The following is a 21,018-nucleotide window of genomic DNA, read 5'->3' on the forward strand; positions in this document are numbered from 1 at the left end:
TTTGTTTATCATATTTTTTTATCTTTGTTTCTCATATGTCTTTTTTGTTTATCATATATTCTTTGTTCATCATATTTTTAAATCTTTGTTTATCACATTTTTATCTTTGTTTCTCATATGTCTTTCTTTGTTTATCATATATTCTTTGTTTAACATATTTTTTTATCTTTGTTTCTCATATATTCATCATATATATGTTACGTTTTCGGAGTAGGCTAAAGAAAGTTAACTCACCGATTGTCAGGTCGCCGATATCCTTCTGATTACAGAAGCACAATTCACTATGAACAGTCAATAATCCAAGTAACAGAAATAATTTCACAGTTCTCTTAATAAAATGTACAGATCCTTACTCACAAAAAACCGATTCAAGAAAAACAATTATCCGTCGAAAATCAGCGATCATAACTCCTCTGTTAACACATCAACACAGTCCTCAGGTCAGTTTCGCCCCCAAGCACAAACACAACTCAAATATTTCTTTCTTTGTTTATTATATATTTCTATCTTTGTTTATCATATCTTTATTTTTTTTGTTTATTATATATTTCTATCTTTGTTTATCATATATTATCATCTGTGTTTATTATATATTTCTATCTTTGCTTATCATATATTTGTGTCTCTGTTTATTATATATTTCTATCTTTGCGTATCATGATAATTAACATGATTCCATATAAGGCATAAAAGATTAACAATTTCCAATGTAAAATAAGTTGCATTTATACATTAAAATAGCAATAATTTCATAATAAAGATTCACTAAATAAATGTAAATTTGTCACAGGTTTAAATTAAATTAAAGAAAAGAAGTAGCAGATAAGTTTAAAAAAGTAAAGTTCCCCTTTCAGACCTTGTGGTCTATAGGGCAGATGATATAAAGGTCATCTGTTTCTGTGACCCACGGTTAACGAGGGTGTCATGTGGCCAGCACAACGACCAACCGCCTTTACTTTTCCCCAACTAACGTTATGTAACCATTAGAGCTGGGTGGACTCAGAGTCGCCCGAAGATCCCGAAGTTAAAAATCCCAGTCTTCACCAGGATTCGTACCCCGGACCCCGGTTCGGTAGCTAAGCGCTTTACCGCTCAGCCAGATAAGTTAGATAAGGTATAAACTTTGTGATGAACAGGATGCCCTACAGTCGAACCATACGTTTTGGGGGTTTAAAGGCAATAGTTTCGTTGCACTTGCCACATTAGATTAGACCCTATGCTAACCGTCGTCCTTAGAAACATATGAGCGTGTATAATGTATTACAAAATAGTTGTCAAGTTAAAATCTAAAAAAAAATAAATAAAAAAAATATAGATTAATCACACAAAAAAAAAGATAAACATAGCAAATTTCCTTTTTGAAAAGACAACTCATCCTTTGTCACGTCATCGCCTAATCTTTCATCCACTCGTCATTTCATCCTCTTACCCAGCGGTTCTCAACCTTTTCAGCTCGGCGACCCCTTTTTACAATCCCTAACTCTGCCGCGACCCCCCCCCTTCCCCGCACACACACACAGCAATAGAGGAATAGACAAAAACAATAAACTTTTTCGATGGTCTTTGGCGACCCCTGGCAAATCGTCAATCGACCCGCAAGGGGGTCGCGACCCACAGGCTGAGAACCCCTGCTCTAACCCATTAAATAATAACTGTGAAAAGCGTGTACTTAACAATGTCTCATATAGATGTAGTTATTTTCATTTACATGACAAAAATGGATGACACATTAAAAAAGAATGAAAATGTCATTAAAAGTATAATTATTTAACATGTACTGATAAAAAGCTAATGTAAAAAGACTCTTCTCGTTGGTTGATTGAAATCAATAAGATAGGCTAGTAATAGTAATAATAGAAGACGATCCATTGATTCCTATTGCAGTTCATTGTTTGTAATTTCTTGGCCAGTTTTGTATATTTCTTGAAGTCTGCGTCTATTAGAATAAATAAAACGTTATTATTATTATAGCTTTTATATAGCGCTACTTTCATGCTTATGGCATGCTCAGAGCGCTTTTGGTCCAATCTCTTTTGTGGAACAGTGGGGGGAGGGGGGGATCTAGGAGTTGGTGCTGCCTTTAACACAACTCTGTCCGAGCCCCCTTCTAGGTAGCCAAGCCAAGCCAAGTTCAAGCGTACTTGGCCTCTCGACCACGCTTCCCACATATTATATCAGGGTTTGAACTGACACGCTTATATTAAATAAAAAAGATTGACAAATAAAGATATAGTTAAAGACGGCAGTCAGAGAGATAAGTTACCAGTGGCATGATCATAGTTATTCTAATCACTCTCATCCACTGCTTCCACCACATCTTTGCCTCTTATGATAAGTTATGAGCGCAGAGCGGCATGGTCATGACTATTCTAATCTTACTTCTATCTCTAAGAAGATTTTCCAGACATCCTTGGCCTTTGATCATTACATCACGCAATATGCGCAGGATAATATTGACATCCATACCTATACCACCCCCCCCTTCTTTTTTCGTGGGCAGAAATATGAGAGTGATCTTTCCTTTACGTCTTCTTTGCTTCTCGTCCAAACTGTTAAGCGAAGAAGAGAATTATATATATATATATATAGTTATACAGTATTACGCAAACATCATTCTATACATTTTAAAATCTTTTAAAGATTTTAAAAGAGACATGCGTCTTGATTTATATTTCTTCAAATATCGAGTCTTTTACGATAAATGTAAATATAGGCGCTAATAGGCCCAACGTCTATTGTAAAAAAAAAAAATGCAAGTAAAGAATTTTTTGCTGTATTGTAAGACGCCTTTAAAAATCGTTCCTGTTTTTGGTTGTATTTGTTTAATTATTTAATCAAAGACATTAAACCAAAATAATTTCTTTAAAAAAGGTAATTTAAGGAGATAAAAAAAAAAAAAAGATATGGAATAGAATAAATAAGATCGTACTCCTATGAAAAAAAAAAAATTGAATAATATTGAGCAGATAGATCATGTCTTCTCCCTCTTTACCTGTTATATACATTTTGAAACCGTTTACAAAAGGTCATGTACGATATGTTATTTCGTCAGTATAATCAGTAAAGAGGTCTGTTCTTATTTCATTAGAGCCGGTGAGCTGGTCTTGTAGTCTGCTTGAGTGCTGTCGACTTTCACTACCTACAGTGATATAAAGACTTATCTTTAAATGAGAAAAAAAAATCTAGTTTACTAAACAGTATATAATAACAAGGTTACAAAGACAGTTTGTGTGGAAACACAAACTGAAAATCGGCCCCCTAATTGATCCACCCAGGCAGGTAAAAAGGCAGAATGAAATTCTATCAAAGACAAACGGTAGAAAAATAATGGAGAAAAAAGGTTAACAGATCTTGTGTGGTACCCCAGAGGTCCAGCAGACCAAAGGATAGTTGAAAGTGAATTTGAAGTTAGATGTGAACCTGGCTTTACTGATGTCTTATAATGAATATCTATTTGATCTAATTGTTTTGTAAAGGGCCAATCTCTTATTCCTCAAGAATAAAACATTTCCGTAAAAAAAATAGAAAATTTTAATTCTTTTTTTTTTTGGTCAGATGTTCTATATTGAAGTTATTCTAGTGCTGTTCACGCGATAATATGAAAAACTACTTATTTATTGTTGTTTTAAATTATTTCTGACTTATATGCATACAAAATAGATTATTTCTCTTTAAAAAAAATAGTAAACATTATTTTGTGTGTAAATATAGTAGTATAACACAACTTACATAACTTAACAATACAAATTTAATTTTTTTGACAAAAAAATCTACAGCCGTTTGCATAAATGTGTTTTAAATATGTTATACGGCCGCCATTTGCAACCCTAATAAAGAGCCTGAAGTGTTTGTTACTATCAATAGTGAATAGTTGTAAAACTGGTGTATTTTTATGAAAAAACTGCTTGCATAAGTGATTTAAAGAATTATATTTTTTGCTTTTAAAAAGAAAAAAAGTATCCGATGCATCAGAACTTTGAATGGACTAAAATATTATGATGTCGGATTTTCACTTTCTTTTCTAGTTTACGGGACGGACAGACAGGCGGACAGACATTTCACACAAAACTAATATCGTCTTTTCCCCTTTCGGGGCCAGCAAATAAATGATTAATATGGCACAAAAGTAAAAAAAAAAAATAAAGTTCACCTTTCAGACCTTACAACCTATGACATATGATGTTAAGGTCATCTGTTTCTGTGGCTCATGGTTAATGAACAGGATGTCATGTGGCCAAAGATCATCCGTCTTTACTTTTTTTTCAACTAAAGTCAGGTACCCATTAGAGTTGGGTGGACGCTCTAAAAATCCTGAAATTCAAAATCCCTGTCATCACTGAGTTTTGAATCCAGGACACCATGTTCGAAAGCCAAGCACCTTGTCATTCAGCCACCGCTGATTAGCTATATTGGTGTGATAAAATTATTGCAAAGAGTGTTGACGGAAGCACACTAGCCCGTTTCACACCAATCTGCATAGAGAAGAGCAGCTGATAGGTCACCGCTTTATCTGATTCGACCATTTTGACCCTCATGCAGTCGCTTCAGAATGACAGTGATAACATGATGACAGTCCAGATAGAGTACCATCTGGGGCGGACTGGGTATCAAAATCGGCCCGGGCATTACCATATCAACCGGCCCACAATGGTATGTCATATCTTGTGCCTTGGGCTTAGCCAGGATTTTTTTGGTGGGGGGATTTTTTTTTTCTGTTTCTGAGTGTATGTGCATTGAAAAAAAAATTTGGTCGCGACCAGACGGGCCCATTCGGTGCCAGCCCACCGGGCATTTGCCCGTTTGCCCATATAGCCAGTCCGCCCCTGAGTAACATACAGCAACAACAAAACAACAACAAACAAACAAAAAAACACAACATAACTAAACAACTAGAAACCAACCTGATCCAGCTATTTCTTGAGGATTTCTCTTTATGTCATCAGAACAAGCAGAAGGTTGCCTTTAATAAAAGGAATCGTAAACATATAAGTGGAAATTTCCGATAAATATAATAATTTTTTTTACATTTGTTACGTTTAACAAAATTAATAACGCAAACATGATCTTTTATTTGAAATTGAAGTTATGTCTGTACATGAAAACTTGAAGAGAGTTTCCTTTAAATACTGGTTAAAATATTTTCATTTAGAATGTTCATTTTCATAAAACTCACATCGACTGTGATTTTATTTGCTCCCCCACCTTTCAGACCATGAGATCTATGAGGTAGACGAAGGTCGTCTATTCCTTGGCCCAAGGTTAACGAGGGTGACATGTGGCCCTCACACAGAGTTTGGTGGACTCATAGGCGCCCTAAAGATTCCGAATAAAAAAAATTCCCAGTCTTCACCAGAATTGAAACAGTCACCCCTGGTTTGCAAGCCAAGCGCTTTACCATTTAGCCAACGCGCCTCCGTATTTTTCTTACACGGCTAATTTAAGGGTAAGGGAAACAACTCTAGCTTTTTATGCAGTGCCTCCCCTCCCCCCACAAACTTATGATAAAATCACTGACCTATGTTTCTCAAACAGCTCTAATATCTTGTCGACCTTGCTTTCTATTTTCTCTATTTTATCTGTTGAATGGAAGTAGATTGAGTTATTAAAGCAGAAGTTGATAATTTCACACTGGATGTATTATTGGTTAATTCATATCTTTTATATGTCAGGTATAATGGCTCAAAAGGTGTGTGTGTGTGGGGGGGGGTATTTTAAACTCTATGACTGCAGATCGATAATAAACACTAGCTAATAAAAAAAAATAAACATAAATGAACCAGAAAAACTCCAAATATTCAGGAAATAAGTTTAGTAACTATAGAGAAAAACTCTGTGATATTACACAAACACAAGCCCTCACCTACTCAAGTGACTAACTTTACTCTCTCTCTCTCGCATACAAAGAAAACTAAAAACATTCAAAAGCAACCCGTATATAGTGGTCACTTTAATACCTGAGGATAGAAACAAAGGGATATAACTCTTTCATACTACAAAGCAACAAAGAAATAGTACATTTACTTTCGCCTTATCTGCCCCTGACTGTATATATCTGTGACAGTATATTTTTTTTGGAATGGCACGATATATCTTAAATACAGCTGTCTCTGTACCTTCTGACTTTTAAATACAACTAAAATTCTAACATTGGATAGCGGAATTTTTTTTTTTCATTATTACATATCAGCATGATTGTATATAGCTATATCAGCCAAGTGGCGTCATCACTTTTGTCAGGGTTTTTGAGATATACCAAGTTTCTTGCCCTTTGTCATATCAATAAGGAGGCAAATTCTTAATCTTGTGAACACTGATAAGAATTTTGAGTAAAGGATTATGGCCAAAAAAAAAAAGGACTGAAACGTGCACAATTTACAGTTGCAGAGCCACTCCTCTCTAACTAAAAATGAATTTTTTTCTTTCTAAATGTTACGTTATGATTTTCCTATAACGTAAATGTTTCTTTTTTATTACTTATTGGACTACGCCACGTTGTATTTTTGTTTTTAAAGCTGAAGTTTGAAATGTTACTTCTTACAACAGTTACTTTTGTCGGCTGAGTTTCTAATTTATTCTATCACTTAGTTTTAGGTATTTCTTATTTATTGCAGTTACACCAGTACAGGGGTGTGTTTTAATCTATTAATTTGTTGTATTTTTATAGATAAATACATATGCGTCCTTATGAATAATTTATTCTATCACTTAGTTTTAGGTATCAATTACAGTTACACTAGTACAGGGGTGTGTTTTAATCTATTAATTGTTGTATTTTTATAGATAAATACATATGCGTCCTTATGAATAATTTATTCTATCACTTAGTTTTAGGTATCAATTACAGTTACACTAGTACAGGGGTGTGTTTTAATCTATTAATTGTTGTATTTTTATAGATAAATACATATGCGTCCTTAGGAATAATTTATTCTATCACTTTGTTTTAGGTATCTATTGCAGTTACACTAGTACAGGGGTGTGTTTTAATCTATCAATTGTTGTATTTTTATAGATAAATACATATGTGTCCTTAGGAATAATTTCGCTGTACATTTTCAACAACAACTTTAGGCAAGGCAAAGGTGAACAAGACAAGATTTGACGAGATGATGCAAGGTACAATTAAAAAGCTAGATGCCAACCTGATATGTTTATTCTTTGGCTGTCTATCTGTGTGTAATCTGATATCGATGTGTCATGGGTTGCAGCAGAACCTCGACTTGTATTACTGCTACTGTTTGAATTTTAATTAGTAAATGATATTTTAAAAACCTTTTGCTGTTGAAATAACACAGACTAGATAATTTATTTTTAGTTTACGTAATGTCTGCTCAAGAAATTGTAAATACATTGTCTTGAAAACGTTATATTTGGGTTTTATAAATATATTCATTGCAGACTTTGCAGGCACATTCCTCGTCTCATATGCTAGGACAAATTTGTACAAACACTCCTTCTTCCCTAGTGCTATTAGAGCATGGAATGGGTTGCCTGAGCTAGCCAGGAAAACCAGTGACTTGGCAGAATTTAAGTCATTGGTTAACATGCATGACTAAATGCAATGACGCGTAGGACGTAATCATCTTCTTTTTTGAAGTAACGTCTGTATTATATAAGATAAGATAAGATAAGATAAGATAAGATAAGACTTGCAGAAAAATGTAAGCTTAGTTTCTTTTGGCTTCTCGCATACCCTCCCATCTAACAGATCTGTGGTTTAAATACTGACCGTTGATTCTCATACAATTCTAGTAGCTGTTCAATTCTGCTTTCTAATGTTTCATTCTTATCTGTAGAGTAGAAGTCAGATTAGAATAGTTTAAACATAAGTGTATCATTCTACAAAAATTAGAGTATGAATTTTCTATAATTTTTTTTTAGGGCACAAAACATTTTGAACATAGTAGGCCTTATGCCGGTCCCAAGCCCGGGTGAGAAAGGAGGAGGGTTTGGCGTGGGGCTAGCGACCCCCACCCTGTAAAACCACTATTGCTACAGGAACGGCAAACTTGATACATAAAGAAAACTATACATGCGGCGAGGGCGGCCAAACTGGATCAAAGCCAACTGGAAGTTCAATACCTAAGAACAGTGGACACCAGGTGGGAGGAGGCTTCAGACATTGCCAGTGACATATCTTTGTGGAGACAGCTTGCCGCCCAATGCGCCTAAGTCTAAGTCTAAGTAAGCGTGTGTGTATATATATGTTTTATATAAGAAATAGAAGTTATATACATGTCAATGGACCTCATTCACCGATCGTAAATAAACACATTTAGACTCGTCATAATATTAATAAAACAATAAAAAAACGTATCAAGTGACAACCTTTATGGGTTACACAATTCGTATAAAAGATATATAGAATCACGTGACTAAATGTTGTTTGTTTACGATTGGTGAATGAGGTCCATTTAATTTAAATAAAACATGTCATATATATAAGTGTGTGGGTATATATAAAGTTACCTTTTCTATATTCGCGTGAAACATTTTTACTGTATCTGTAAATCAAGAATTAAGATAATGTTTAGCTCAATAATATCAATTACTACTAATAACATTTAGGCTGTTGGTTTAAAATACATATATAAACATTTGAGTTTACAATTGTTATACCTCTCTTTGATGAGTTTATCTATTATATGTTGTGCTGCACTTCGTTCAAAGCCTACAAGTGCAATGTATCCCTCGTTGAGTTTGGATTCTAAATAAACAAGTTGAGTCATTAATTATCTGTAATATTAAACTCTTTTTGACTATTATGTAGTAAATAAAATTGATGCAAATAAAAAAAAAAGTGTTTCTCTTATTAAAAAAAAAATTAACAAATTAACCTTAATACATTGGACCTCAAATTTTTTTAGAAGCTACATAAATTAAAAATGTATTTTTTAATGATCCTCTCTAGGCAAGAGCACTGTAAAGTCTGCTCAAGACAACAGCCACCCCCTAACTCAAGAACTTGACAACAACAGTTAATAATGAGGTACTTAAATAAAGGCTTACAGTATAGGTTTGGCAACACGACGCACTGGCTATAAATACTTCCCTGTACGTAACGGTAAGGACTAGTACTGCAACATTCTCAAGAACTCACAGTACAGGAACGACTTCCTGTGTACCAACTGCACCAGAGTAAATCGCTTAACTTCCTCTTTTCCACACTTGGTCCTCAAACGCTTTTTTTTTTTTAAACTACCATTTCACAAGTAAACTTATTATGTTCATACTAGTACTTCTCTTGTCCATTGAGATTGTTCCCTTCTGAGGAATATGCTGACCTGTATTACTGGCCTAAGTCATATGTGTCAGTTGATCGTATAACTCTATTGCGTCACCAATATATTTGTTGTTTAGAAACATTTTACAGTTTACTTATTTAAAAAAAAAACAAATCTATCCCCATTTCTAAGCGATTACTCCTAAAATTAATGATACTAAAAAATTAAATTTAAAAAAAATTCAATAAAGTAATTAACAAATCATCTCGAATATTTCAAACTTACTGAATGGATTGCCAACCTTTCCTCTCAATAAGAAAGAAAAAGGTAGAAAGGGAGGTAATAGAATTTTGCACTCCGAATACTGCATACAAAGCATACATTTTTGGTAACTCCAGATCATGTCTCTTTTGGATTCGTTGGTTGAGAGATCATTGCTGAATAAATGAATATACACATAGTGAAACAAAAATATACTATTAACAATAAACTCTTTATTTGTATTGTGAAGAAGGCTCAGAAAGATGTCTTAAACAAATTAAAATTCCTCTATATTATATAATAACCAGACATTTCCCGAGGGTCTCGATTGTCTAAACAATTATATAATCACAGATATAGTGTATTAGAAACTTTGAAACAAAAATGAATAATGTTTGAAGTAAAACGAATGCGGGAATATAAAAAATATTATGAATGTAGCTAAATAGTAGCTAATCGACCTAAATTTAGACTTGTAGCCTACCATTTCTTTCCTACTAACCTTGGTTAGGCCAATAATAGAATATGCATCCTCCGTTTGGGACCCCTCAACTCAAGAAAACATTAAGAAACTGGAACAGACACAAAATAGAGCAGTGCGATTCATAACAAACGAATATTCACATTTGACTAGAGTAACACCTTTAGTAAAATCACTAAATTTAGAAAGCCTTCAGGACAGAAGGCTCAAAAGTAAAGTAGCAATCATACATAAAACACTGAACCATAATCTTCAAATACAAAACAAAATTTAATAAAATACTCTGAAAGACACAAAGATAAAGGCACATTCCTCGTCCCATATGCTAGGACAAATTTGTACAAATACTCCTTCTTCCCTAGTGCTATTAGAGCATGGAATGGTTTGCCTAAGCTAGCCAGGAAAACCAGTGACTTGGCAGAATTTAAGTCATTGGTTAATATGCATGACTAAATGCATGACGCGTAGGACGTAATCATCTTCTTTTTTGAAGTAACGTCTGTATTATATAAGATAAGATAAGATACTCCCCTCCTTTCCCGATTTGTCAGGACAAGTGTTAGGATCATAGCGTATTGAGAAACTTATAAACATGAAATAGCTCTAAACAAAAACAATTGGTAAAAATATATCTAATCGCAGAGATTTATTATTGTCAGTATAGATCTATTACACATTAAATTTCATGGCTAAAAAAAAAGGTTCCCCTTTCAGACCTTGTGGTCTATAGGGCAGATGATGTAAAGGTCATCTGTTTCTGTGGCCTACGGTTAACAAGGGTGTCATGTGGCCAGCAAAACGACCAACCACCTTTACTTTTCCCTAACTAATGTCAGGTACCCATTAGAGCTGGGTGGACTCAGAGGCGCCTGAAGATCCCGAAATTAAAAAATCCTAGTCTTCACTAGGATTCGAACCCCGGTCCCCGTTTCGGAAGCCAAGCGCTTTACCGCTCAGCCACCGCGACCATGACTGGTCCAAACTAATTAATACAATGTCACTTAATATTATCATTTTTGAAATAAATATTTTTAAAGTACTTTTTTTTAAATTTATATTTTGCTTGCTCTACAATATTGTAATTTTATAAACAATACTGTGTCGTTATGTAAACACTGGTCATGAACACTCACTTGAACAAGGCGACCAGTAAATTGAACATCAGTATCTGAACAAATAGAACATACGCTGCCAGCAGTATTGGAATGGAGTATTCCCCGTCTACAGTCGGGCAACTCATGTTAGAACTATTTTCAGATTTAAGGTTAGAGCAAGATCCAACTGCAAATAAGGATACAATTAAGGAAAAAAAGAGGGGAATGTTTGTCACTTAAATTTAGATTTTAAACGAACATCAGACAGTTGGTAAGCTTAGTACACAAAAGATGAAAAGAGATTAGCAATTTCACTTCATACAGCGAAATTCACCTATTAATAATAATAATAATAATATAATAATAATCTTTATTGTCGGTATGGAAGTTTGTCTTACAATTTGTGCATTACACCAAACAAAAAACATTATAACTATAAGAAACCAAAATGTTCATTCACACCAGACTCATTCATAATTTACATGTGACAAAGTTTATATCAGATTGTTCTTATTTAATGATTTGATTGTCAGGGGAACAAAAGAGTGTTTGTGTCTGATTGTCTTTGCTATCGGTGTCTTGTATCTCTTTTGTGATGCTAAAATCACAAAATCCTGAAACAAAGGGTAATTCTTTATTTCTAGGATCTTGTAAGCTTTTTTTTATAGATTTTTGTCTCAAACAACTGCCCAAATGGGGTTTGTTTTTTTCCAATGATTTTACCAGCAGCATTTAGGATTCTATAAAGTTTATTTTTATTTTTAATGCTCAGATTGCCATACCAGCCAGTGATATTGAAACTTAAAATATTGCAGATGTGAGCGTTAAGTATCGCAACTGAGTTTTGTTAGAATGCTCATTAATGCTTGTATTCTAATTTTATAAAAAATTATTCTACCTGAGAAATGTTCTATTTCATCTAGAAAATATTCTCCCATCATGGCCCAGAATCCTCTGCGAAAAACTGAATAGAGGATATCTGCTTTCAGTTCCTTCTCTGGGTATAAAATACTCTCTGAAACAATAGAGTAGGCCACCCAAAAGATCGTCAGTATCAAAAGAAAGTGAATGTAGGTTCTGACCTAAGAAAAACACATACACACTATTAGCAAATAACAATTTTTCGCTTTGAAAGTAACAAGTTTAGTATTAAGTTGAAAAGTGTACTTGCAAGTGATTCATTAACGTCTTAAAATGAAATGATGCAAATTAAATATATATATATATCATGGGCGTAGCCAGGATTTTTTTTCGGGGGGGGGGGGGGAAGGGGGGTTGGGGGGGGGGCTTCGCAGCCAGGGGGAAATACAGCATTCCTTACTAATCTTCGGACTCAAAGACAAGCCTTACTATTATTATATATAAATAAATAAATATATATCTACATTCCGGGCTCACATAGGTCTCACCAGCCACATGAGGAGGCATAAAACCCCAATGCAAAGCCCTCAACCCCCTGGATGAATCCAAGTACAAAAGAAAGATTTATCATTTCAAAATCTTAAGATATTTAAGGTATTGGCATGCTGTACTTTGACTAGTTAAATTATATGACTCTGCAAGGGTTAGCTTTACTCACTACTTTATTTTACATTTTTAAACATATCAATTTTACACACAGGACTTACCATATTTCTGATGACTACTAGAATCGGTCCAAGAACTTTGTTCTGATAGAAGAACTCCAGGAATCGGAACATATAGAGCATGAAGTCAAAACACAGAAGGTAGCGAGCTGCGATCATGAATCTGTCTTCTTCAGGGATGATGTAGGCCGCCCAGCGAAAAGCCCATCCAACGAAACCGATAGTGATTGACAGCAGGTCCAAGATGTTGAAAGGATCTCTAATGTTATAACCACACTGCTTCAGACTTTTGCAAATTTTGTTGCAACACTGAGAGACAAAAAAAAAATATTTGTTAGAAATTTAAAACACTAGTATATATTAAGCCTTTCCAATATTCTCTTTACTGATAAGTGTAGGGCATTAGAGCTTTTATTTAAGATTTCTCAATTAAGAAGCCATTTTTTTTCTCCTATATATCATACATATCAGTAATGTCCATTTTTAACGGACTCTCGAAAGCCGCTATTAGTTTTGTGTGGTCTGTCCGGCCGTAAGTTCACAGAAAACTAAACAAGAAAAATACTTTAAAAAAAAAAAAAACAACCAACCAAAGCTTATATAAAGCGTAGTTGTATCAATTAGTTTTGTTCAGTATTTAAATTTGTAATAGATATCTAGACTCTAAACTAACAATAAGAAATCTATGCGATTATAAATACAAAAATGTTTGTTTGTTTTGTAAAATGTTTGACATGTTTCGGATGTTCCTTCAGAGTTGAAGATAGTTTACTTCCTAGTCCAAACCTCCCGCAGGACGACGGGGAATGGAGCGGGCAGGGTTTGAACCCGGGACCATCGATAAATCCAAACGACAGTCCAGCGCGCAAACCGCACGACCAGGCAGCCATCCTTATATTAACTCACTTTGTCTGTCTGGCTGATAAAAGTATGTATACGTCATTTCTCCCACACCCCTTTACATCAAGTTTAAACTTTTTACAATTATTCATTGGCGTAGGCAAGACAGGAATCGATAAAAATATTAACCAATTAATTAATTAATTACTGGTAATTAATTATTTTGTTTGATAAGAACAAGAGAAATTAACCCTTTAGTATTCACAGCTATGGCTAAATTTGTAGGATCTAGTCCCCTTACCTCTTTCTCTCCGTAATTATTTACCACATTCTGGTGGAATCGACGCTGGTGTCGTCAGTTCGGAGAGAAAGAGTTAAGTAAATGTTCACGTCATTTTTCCCACACGCATTTTCCGATCAGGTTGATACAATCATTTATTGTACAAAACATGAGTGAAAAAAAAGCTAATTATTTAAATAATTATTGGTAATTAAATATTTTGATTGATATGGGATAAGGGAATCAACTTCTACATTGTTGATAGATGCCCTTTTTTAAAAAAAAAAAAAGATTTTTTTTTCTTTTTATCTATTGTTTTTTTTTTTTTTTAGCACAATTTCATGCTTTCAGCTTTCTCGTTGAGCTATGATCCTACAACTGTTCCGGACCAGTTGAGAGAACGTAAGGTTGGGGGGGGGGTGAAAGAAGGGAAGCGTGGTCGAGAGGCCAAGTGCGCTTGAACTTGGCTTGGCTTGGCTACCTAGAAGGGAAAAAAATAGAACTTGACCGAAGAGGTGGCATAAGCTGAAGAAGTCCCTTTACTTAGGTTGTCTTTTGAGGCTTATTACACATTTAATAATAAGCTATGACTCCAAACTAATTGATACACTTAATATAAGCTTTTTTTATTTTATTTGCTTGTTAAGGCTCACAGTGTATTGCACACGAGTTCGTACAGTATGACGCATTACTATCGTGTCGATACGCACAGGGTCACCGTCAAGATATGCCCTTCTGGAATAAGTTTGAACGTTAATCTTGTAAGACCTCTATGCCTGCGCTGCGTGTGGCAATATATGTAGGTCAAAGCTGGGACTGTGTACCTACGTGAAATACTGCACCCCTCACTCAATCTTTGTACTCGAAGACAAACTGATCATTAATATTGTAACATTCCAATTAGAGACCCTAAGAGAGAAAAATTAATTGAAGATAACATTGATAAATGATGTATTAGTTACCTGATTTATACAGCACAAAAAAAAAAACAGTATGTCTAGTGTGATCTTTGCTTTGGAGCTCGCTCTCCTCCCACCCTAACACCTTTTAAAATGCGAATAGAAATGGTGACCGATATACATCAGAACTTTTACCTGGTCACACTCCTTTATGAGGAAAATACCTAAATAGGACATGACCACAGCCTCCAGCCAATGAAACGTAGTCTTGTTTAGAGTTGAGACCAACAGAACACTGTAGGCCGTTAGAAATATTAAGTAAGAGAACTGTAGATAAAAGAAATACACTGATGAAAGTTTTTTTGCTATTGAAAAAAATATGAATTAAATTAAAGTAATAAATCTTTTAATCTGTGATGCTACAATACTATAAACAGTTCCCAAATCCCCATTGACCTACCTTTACTTTCGCATAAATCATGCATAGCCGTTTGGAATCGTTAATGGAAGATTATCTGTTTTGACGCGGTGAGTCCACTTGTGAAAAAAGCAGCTTATAAGTATTTTCCATGTCATTCAATAATACGGCCCAAAACGAGACCAATAGTCATACACTGACCAACTGTAGGCAGTGGAGATCAATAGCTCGTTGCCACGTCTTTCTTCGTGTTAGAAGATTAGAACAATCTTGTGTTCTAAGAACTGGACAAAAGCTTTTGAATCTATCTACTTGATGATCCTTAACTTTTAAGTGGGTGGGAACTTTTTGGTCCTAACTCTACTCCATGTAAACCTTAACCTTATGTAAACACAAAAATACACACATATATAGCGAGCCTTAACTCTTTCACTCCTCCCACACCCCAACCTAGTACATACAACACTCTTTGATAATATACCAATGTGTTACAATATCAATACGTAGAAAGTGTTATTTAGTTATTTGACTACCAAATGAGAGGTTAAAATCAACTTTGGTCTATTAAAATAGTTTAAATGATAATAGTATCACGACTTATCGTTGTTTGAAAAAAACAACAACAAAAAAAACTAGAAATTTAAATACGCCATGCACTGCTGCTTCTCGATAGAAATAATGTATACTTATATAGACTGTGAACTAAAACACATACAAAATTTGACAGCATACCATGTCCATACGACAACGTCCACTTGGAGAAAGAAATGTCTCTTTGATGCCGTGTTTTAACTGGTTGAATAAAAGATTATAGCAAACATGATTTTTGTCCAAAATTAATGTCAATAACTCATCATCAAATCATTTACATAGAGTTTTGAGGAACCGTCTTAAGTTGAAAGATATATTTCATTCTCTTTTTTTTTCCTGTCACTCGCTCTGTCTTTTTCTCTTTCTTACTCTATTTTTTTCCCACTTTCTCTTTCTTTTTCTCTTTCTATCCACACACAAACCCATGATAATGAATCATCTTATATTTATCTTCTTTAAAATGTTCTTATCTTATATAATACAGAAGAAGATGATTACGTCCTACGCGTCATGCATTTAGTCATGAATATTAACCACTGACCTAAATTCTGCCAAGTCACTGGGTTTACCTGGCTAGCTCAGGCAACCCATTCCATGCTCTAATAGCACTAAGGAAGAAGGAGCATGTGTACACATTTGTCATAGCATATGGAACGAGGAATGTGCCAAAGCACCAAAACAGAAACACTTAAAATTACACTTACGTATTATGTCAAACTTACATTTAATATATCCAGATCCTCTCCAACATAATTGTGCCAACTCAAACTGTTAACCATAACACAAGCCTCTTGTGCTAGAAATAGTTTATTTTTAGTTTTTAAGGCTATCGTAATACAGGATTCTTTCCACTTGAAAATTTCGTTGGTAAGAAGAAACCAAGTCCTTATTCTGTCTTTGTTATAGCAGGAGTCCAAAATTTGGATTGAAATATCTTCATAAATTCTGTTAATGTTATAGTATATCATTATTATTCAAGCATTTTTTTTATCTTAGTAGCATTGTTTGTTAAATAATTTAACATCAAGTAACATTATTATCTGAAGCTGTGATAAAACTTACGTTATTTAGTATGATAATAATTTCTATTATTCCATTATTGGACTCTTTCAGTCCTAAATCTACTATGGTTCATCTCATGGAGCTTCTTTCATGTGACTATCAAGCCCTTTTTCTAAGAAAACAATACCATTTTACACTTGATTCTCTTTTCTTACAGAAATCTAAGAAATTTGGTGACTGTATTTTGCTTTAATTTTTTTTTTGTCGTAAAGGGGAGTTTGATCGTCTGAACCATCTGATGGGGGGTTTTATTCTCAAAACCATCTGAATGGGGGTTTTAAAAACAAAGTCCTGTTGGCTACAAACATAGAAGTTTTATATTAAACAATGAGTTTAAACTCACCTCCCTTTAGTTACGTGTTTATACAATTTTTTGACTGTCGGTTGCTTTAGTTAATTAGTTGTTTTTTTTTCTGAACAGTCTGTTTTAACCTCAAAATCTCCTGAGTGGGGAGATTTTAAACTGAAAACTGTCTTTGGCTGTGCTGGTGGACGTGATGGTTCCACAATTAAAATGTAACCTACAATGAACAAAATCAAATCGAATTGCCAGTCACAAAATCTCCTCCCCCAGCAGAAGGATTTCATTTGGGGAAGGGATGAATTCCGACACCCTCCGGCTACGCCCTTGAAGAATAAAATATAAAAATTCGAAGAAAAATTAATTTTAAATTAGCTAAGAAGTGTGTTTAAAAAAATACTCTCCTACCAAAACTCATTCTATAAAAAAAAGGCAGACTAGGCAATTTGCTTACATATTTTATTTCTGGAAACAAAAGATTTTCTATGAGAAATAAAAAAAAAGAAGCGTTTCTACCAAAAATTTTAAAGCTTTCAAATATGAAATTTGTTTTGTAATATTTGTTTTAGTGTTGGAGATCTAAACGCTACGGAGGAGCGAATGGATGACAGACAGATGACATGGTAGATGAATTTCTATTTCCGGGGGCCGCTATAATTAATAGTCTTTTATAAATGATAAAGTTAACTCACCTCAAATACTTTTTGTACTTCTTCTTTTCATTTTTAAAAGATGTATTTTCCAGTTTCTCTTTCAAAACATTCTGTGCCACTAGTGCCGCTCCTATCAGGTTCTTAATGGGAACATATTTGTAAACTGATATAGGATCAAAATAATAATTAAGTATTGTAAGGCATATTTATACAGTTTTTTGTATATATATTTACCTTCTGTTTTGTCCAGTAATACAAAGATGCGCGGAACTTATTGTTCTCAATAGCTTCTATTAACAGTTTCAGGGAACTTCCTACAAGAAATTAGGTCGAAAATGTATTACAATAGTCAAATATTCAATAGTAAAATAGTTGTTTTATTTAAGTAAGAACTGTGCATGACAACCCTTTTTTCCTTAAATTCTTAAAAAAAAACATATCCATTCGTTTACTTTAATTAGTTACCAATATTTTGAGTAGAGTCCCAAAACTAAATAACATGACTATTTCCATTACTCCGCCACATCTTGGAAGGAGAGAGAGAAGAAGTACACTGCAAGAGCTACAAAAATATTATATAGTGAGGGTTAGTGTCTCTGAAACTGTTGAGAGGTAGGACGTTTTTAAAAAGTATACCAATTTTCGAAGAACGTCTTCAATAATAATACCTCAAAATATTTTGGAGAAGGCACTTTAAAAAAAGGTCTCTAATTTTTTACTAAGGTTATATCAATTCACTATGTCTGACTGGTAAAATGTTTGTACATTATTTCTACCATACTCTCTCTTTTCATAAGTATGTATATAATAAGGCTAGTCTTCGAGTCCGAAGATTAGTGAGGAATTCAGTATTTCCCGTGGCTGCGCAGTCCCAGCTGTGACCTACATATTTTGCCACATCCGAGGCAAGCATAATTATTATCCGCCGGCGGTCGATTTACATGTTCCTTTCGCCGTCTGCGTTTATGCTCGGCAGCAGATATGTATACAATTATTTTAAAGATACAATTAGTTGATTTATTAAATGGAGATTCATTTCTTATTTTACCTAAAACACCCTGCATTTTATAGAATGTATAGGTATCTTATAGAATGTATAGGTATCTTATAGAATGTAAAGGTATCTTATAGAATGTATAGGTATCTTATAGAATGAATAGGTATCTTATAGAATGTATAGGTATCTTATAGAATGTATAGGTATCTTATAGAATGTATAGGTATCTTATAGAATGTATAGGTATCTTATAGAATGTATAGGTATCTTATAGAATGCATAGGTATCTTATAGAATGCATAGGTATCTTATAGAATGTATGTCTATCTTATAGAATGCATAGGTATCTTATAGAATGTATAGGTATCTTATAGAATGTATAGGTATCTTATAGAATGTATAGGTATCTTAAAGAATGCATAGAAATCTTATAGAATGTAAAGGTATCTTATAGAATGTATAGGTATCTTATAGAATGCATAGGTATCTTAAAGAATGTATATGTATCTTAAAGAATGCATAGGTATCTTATAGAATGTATAGGTATCTTATAGAATGTATAGGTATCTTATAGAATGCATAGGTATCTTATAGAATGTATAGGTATCTTATAGAATGCATAGGTATCTTATAGAATGCATAGGTATCTTATAGAATGTATAGGTATCTTATAGAATGTATAGGCATCTTATAGAATGTATAGGTATCTTACAGAATGTATAGGTATCTTATAGAATGCATAGGTATCTTATAGAATGCATAGGTATCTTATAGAATGTATGTCTATCTTATAGAATGCATAGGTATCTTATAGAATGTATAGGTATCTTATAGAATGTATAGGTATCTTATAGAATTTATAGGTATCTTAAAGAATGCATAGAAATCTTATAGAATGTATAGGTATCTTATAGAATGTATAGGTATCTTATAGAATGCATAGGTATCTTAAAGAATGTATATGTATCTTAAAGAATGCATAGGTATCTTATAGAATGTATAGGTATCTTATAGAATGTATAGGTATCTTATAGAATGTATAGGTATCTTATAGAATGCATAGGTATCTTATAGAATGTATAGGTATCTTACAGAATGTATAGGTATCTTATAGAATGCATAGGTATCTTATAGAATGTATAGGTATCTTATAGAATGTATAGGCATCTTATAGAATGAATAGGTATCTTACAGAATGTATAGGTATCTTAAAGAATGCATAGGAATCTTATAGAATGCATAGGTATCTTATAGAATGTATAGGTATCTTACAGAATGTATAGGTATCTTAAAGAATGCATAGGAATCTTATAGAATGCATAGGTATCTTATAGAATGTATAGGTATTTTACAGAATGTATAGGTATCTTAAAGAATGCATAGGAATCTTATAGAATGCATAGGTATCTTATAGAATGTATAGGTATCTTACAGAATGTATAGGTATCTTATAGAATGCATAGGTATCTTATAGAATGTATAGGTATCTTATAGAATGTATATATTATCTATAGAATCCCTGCATTTCGCACTTGCTAGAAATAAAATCAGTCATGTTGCTTTATCTGGTTAGATCAAAGCTGAAAGCCATCTCTCGTGTGTATTGTCAGTCAAGATGGCCGAAAGATAAAATTCTATATGACACAAGGAAAAAAATGGGGTAAAGATTTGTTTGAGGTGTGACAGATTCGAAACATCAGACGATTGTTGACCAATGCTTAAAAAGCTTGTCCGAAAAAAATCACACTTAAGAATTAAACACAAATACATACTCTATACATTTTTTTTTCTTTTGAACTATTCATCTGACGATATTAACATCATCTGCCCTATAGACTGCTTAGTCTGAAAGAGGAATTTGACAAGTGACTGGACCATATCGCATTAAGGGGATGGGAAACACTTAGAGACCAACTTTTTTATTTGTGCTTTAAATCTAATGATATTATACAGGAATGTTATGTACGAGTAACCTATCAAAAAACTAGAAAAAAAAAGGTTGAAAATTTTGTTGCCATGGCAACGGCGGCCATTTTGTTTTGTAAACATACTCTTATATAAAAGCTATCTACTTGTGCATTTCTTATTGTTTTCTTTTGAAAATTTGCAGGAATGTAGGCAAATATAATTGCTATTGAAGTATCAGATTACATTTTTAAATTTTTGAATATTTTGTTTTAGAATTGTTTTCCTGCTCTGTCTATACAGACAAGTGTTTTTTAAAAAGAAAAGTGAAAATTTTTTTGAGTGTTTCCCTGTTAAGCATTCTAATAGCCTTTTTTTCATCAATATCTATTGCAAATTAATTACGTCATTGACTAAAAATAATTT

At 33.5% G+C, this 21,018-nt stretch overlaps 1 protein-coding gene across 2 annotated transcripts in view; it reads right to left on the minus strand.

Annotated features, from left to right (window-relative positions):
* Window positions 1-367: 367 nt before the first annotated feature.
* The window catches only part of LOC106061649 (transient receptor potential cation channel subfamily M member 2-like), a 51,495-nt gene continuing 30,844 nt past the window's right edge, over window positions 368-21,018 (minus strand). Inside the window, exons 13-29 of one of the 2 annotated variants that reach the window (XM_056026185.1) lie at window positions 17,925-18,004; window positions 17,730-17,830; window positions 16,397-16,619; window positions 15,816-15,875; window positions 14,861-14,992; window positions 12,689-12,955; window positions 11,959-12,142; window positions 11,100-11,247; window positions 9,510-9,661; window positions 8,620-8,707; window positions 8,470-8,504; window positions 7,730-7,790; window positions 7,143-7,231; window positions 5,516-5,576; window positions 4,902-4,960; window positions 2,993-3,139; window positions 368-1,936 (exon numbers count right to left, since the gene is read on the minus strand). In XM_056026185.1, coding sequence (XP_055882160.1) covers window positions 3,027-3,139; window positions 4,902-4,960; window positions 5,516-5,576; window positions 7,143-7,231; window positions 7,730-7,790; window positions 8,470-8,504; window positions 8,620-8,707; window positions 9,510-9,661; window positions 11,100-11,247; window positions 11,959-12,142; window positions 12,689-12,955; window positions 14,861-14,992; window positions 15,816-15,875; window positions 16,397-16,619; window positions 17,730-17,830; window positions 17,925-18,004 — 1,853 coding nt within the window. In that variant the 3' untranslated portion in view covers window positions 368-1,936; window positions 2,993-3,026. Of the gene's footprint in view, window positions 1,937-2,992; window positions 3,140-4,901; window positions 4,961-5,515; window positions 5,577-7,142; window positions 7,235-7,729; window positions 7,791-8,469; window positions 8,505-8,619; window positions 8,708-9,509; window positions 9,662-11,099; window positions 11,248-11,958; window positions 12,143-12,688; window positions 12,956-14,860; window positions 14,993-15,815; window positions 15,876-16,396; window positions 16,620-17,729; window positions 17,831-17,924; window positions 18,005-21,018 lie in introns of both variants that reach the window. The other variant, XM_056026184.1, reaches the window with a different exon arrangement.

The sequence above is a fragment of the Biomphalaria glabrata genome, chromosome 4 (genome assembly GCF_947242115.1).
Source record: "Biomphalaria glabrata chromosome 4, xgBioGlab47.1, whole genome shotgun sequence".
NCBI lineage: Eukaryota > Metazoa > Mollusca > Gastropoda > Planorbidae > Biomphalaria > Biomphalaria glabrata.